Below are 2,756 nucleotides of genomic sequence, written 5' to 3'. Positions count from 1 at the left end.
GGCAAAGACCGACAAGTCGTTGTGTCTGGTCAAAAGGTGAACGGTATTGATGTGGATTTGTCAGGTAACAAATATATTTGAAAATTTTCGATGATAACAATTTAATATATTCCTAACGAAAACATTTATTTGGAGCTCGCGCAGTACTTCTGTTTTTCGCCATACAAAAACGTAACTTACATCTCTGCTTATCTTGTTACAGATTGTCGTTTGTATTGGACGAATCGTGTTGAAAATCAAATACGTGGAAGTAGTTTTTCGGGTTCTGACGAAATAACAATTGCCAATTCGACATCATTACCACAATTGACAGAACCTGTTGACGTGAAATCACTTGGAGGATACCTTTATATCTGTCTCTTATACACATCTTATCCCTCGCCACTGAGGAAGGACTAGTGTTGTCCGAAAGCTCTGGTTCTATTTCTGGCTGTTTACTTACGTTTACTTTTTAGCTGTTGCTTATCATTTTTGTATCTCTACTGAGATCCAGCCATTGTTTCCCACAGCATTGTTGTTTTCCAGTATTTTGCTTTTTAATCTATATATATATATATATATATATATATATATATATATACATATATATATCAGTCGTTGAAACAAAAAATTATGACAAAGAATGTACATGCCTTGTCATAATTTTTTATTTCAACTACTGATATATAATTTTAAGAACAAATTTTATATATATATACACACATATATATATATATATATCGAATAATAATAATAATAATGATAATAATAATAATAATAATAATAATAATAATAATATTGTCATCGTCATTATCATTAACATTAACATTATCATTAACATTAACATTATCATTATTATTTATTATTATTATATTATTTTTAATGTTAATATTATTATTATTATTATCATTATTATTATTATTATTATTATTATTATTATCATTATTTTTGTTATTATTATCATCATTATCATTATTATTATTATTATTATTATTATTATTATTATTTTATTACCGGGCGGAAATGGTTGGCATATAATGGTTATTGTAAGCCTACTTGACGATCGACATACCTTGTACAGTATTAATATTTCAGACATTCACTCAAATCAAATAATATCAACATGTTTCAATAAAGCCATCAAAAGTTACGCACTCAATCTCGCAGCCAACAGCATATAAAGCCTAACACGTGTAATTGAATCAGATAATTAATTTCAATTTATTTCAAATACTGAATCGTATATCCATTATTAGTAAATTACAAATAATAACATTGATATCCAAAGTAAAGGAAAGTATAATAGCTAGACACACATTACATTATTATATGGCGCTCTGATAACAGCGTTCGTGAGATAAGCTTATAGGATGCTATAACAATCACGTATTCCATTATTATTGACGCAGCAACTTGTGGGCGCTGAATTAGAAATCAGAGAGACACTTTTGTCGTCAGCACTTGTTGATGTTACGCCCAAGCTATTAATTAAAGCGTCTACGCAGAATTCTTAACGTTTAGTCGGTGAAATTGACGTTTATTGGCTGAGAATATAATTTTGCTTCCAGAGTTTCCTCATCGCTGATTTTATCATTTCACAATTCGACTGACGCACGCCTCATTAATACATATTTACTTTACAGTTGAAACAAACCATGGTATGGTGTTTTCACAATAATGGTATACTATTAAGTTTTGTTTCAGTGAATTCTGCTTGACTAGCGACATATTTATTTATAACGTGCAAAATATTGGTGCAGGCCTATTTTGAAATATGTACATGAGCAATCCGCGAGTAGGCGCCATGGAAGTGAATGTATCTCATTGTCCAGATGTACTAGAAATGGAACCAAAGCCAGAGAAAACGGAAATAGATCGTGACAAGGGTGCCGCAGATTGTTCAAAACCTGTCTACAATCTCACAGATTTTCTGGAATCAACGACCATGCACGGTGTGAAATATACAACTAGGAACCACAGTACATCAAGGAGGTAAGCTATTGTATTATTATCATCATCATCGTCGTCATCATTATTATCATCGTCAAAATCATCACCATCATTCCCATCACCAACACCACCACTACTACCACCACCACCATCATCACCACCATCGTCGTCATCATCATCTTCATCATTATCATCATCATCATCATCATCATCATCATCATCATCATCATCATCATCATCATCATTTTCATCATCATCATCAACACCATCATTATCATCATCATCATCATCATCATCATCAATGGAGTAGCGATGGGGCAAGGGGCCTTGTGGCTTTTCGAGACTCGGACTTGTTTGGTCCCGCCGATTGTCATTTACATTGTTGACTTTCAAAGTTGCTCCTTTTTAATGATGTTTGTCATTATATTGTAACTGCTTTAACGACTAAATAAATGACGTGATATCAGTGGCGTATCCAGGAATTTGAAATAGAGGGCTCAGGGAGAAATTTTAACTGATGAAGGGATGATAGATCTATACCAAGCCGCCACTAAATACAACAGGCGCGGATCCAGAGTACACTGACAATTGCACAGATGGGGCCCCCGGTGGACGGGGTCATGAGAAGTGAGCTTGATTTGTGGAAGACAAATTTTAACAGAAGAGATAAGGATGTGAGGGTCTAGGGGTCCTTCTTGGGAAAGTTCTAAATGCTTAGAAATTCATTTTCCTGCATTCTGAGACGTCAAATAATGAATAAATACACTCCGAATTCATAGTTTTCAGAGACTGATTCAGGAATTTAAAATCGAAACTTTCACAGTTAC

General features: G+C 33.3%; 1 protein-coding gene across 1 annotated transcript in view; it reads left to right on the top strand.

Moving 5' to 3' along the window:
• Positions 1-1,520: 1,520 nt before the first annotated feature.
• LOC117124320 (acid-sensing ion channel 4-A-like) overlaps positions 1,521-2,756 on the top strand; it is a 40,519-nt gene continuing 39,283 nt past the window's right edge. The window contains exon 1 of the mRNA XM_033270515.1: positions 1,521-1,971. Within this exon, the coding sequence (XP_033126406.1) occupies positions 1,754-1,971 (218 nt within the window). The 5' untranslated portion in view covers positions 1,521-1,753. The remainder of the gene's footprint in view (positions 1,972-2,756) is intronic.

Source organism: Anneissia japonica, unplaced genomic scaffold (assembly GCF_011630105.1).
Source record: "Anneissia japonica isolate Jap-2015-1 unplaced genomic scaffold, ASM1163010v1 scaffold11029_len304543_cov171, whole genome shotgun sequence".
In the NCBI taxonomy this organism is placed as follows: Eukaryota; Metazoa; Echinodermata; class Crinoidea; order Comatulida; family Comatulidae; genus Anneissia; species Anneissia japonica.
Note: the sequence above shows the minus strand (reverse complement) of the source record. Positions and strands in the feature narration are given on the sequence as shown.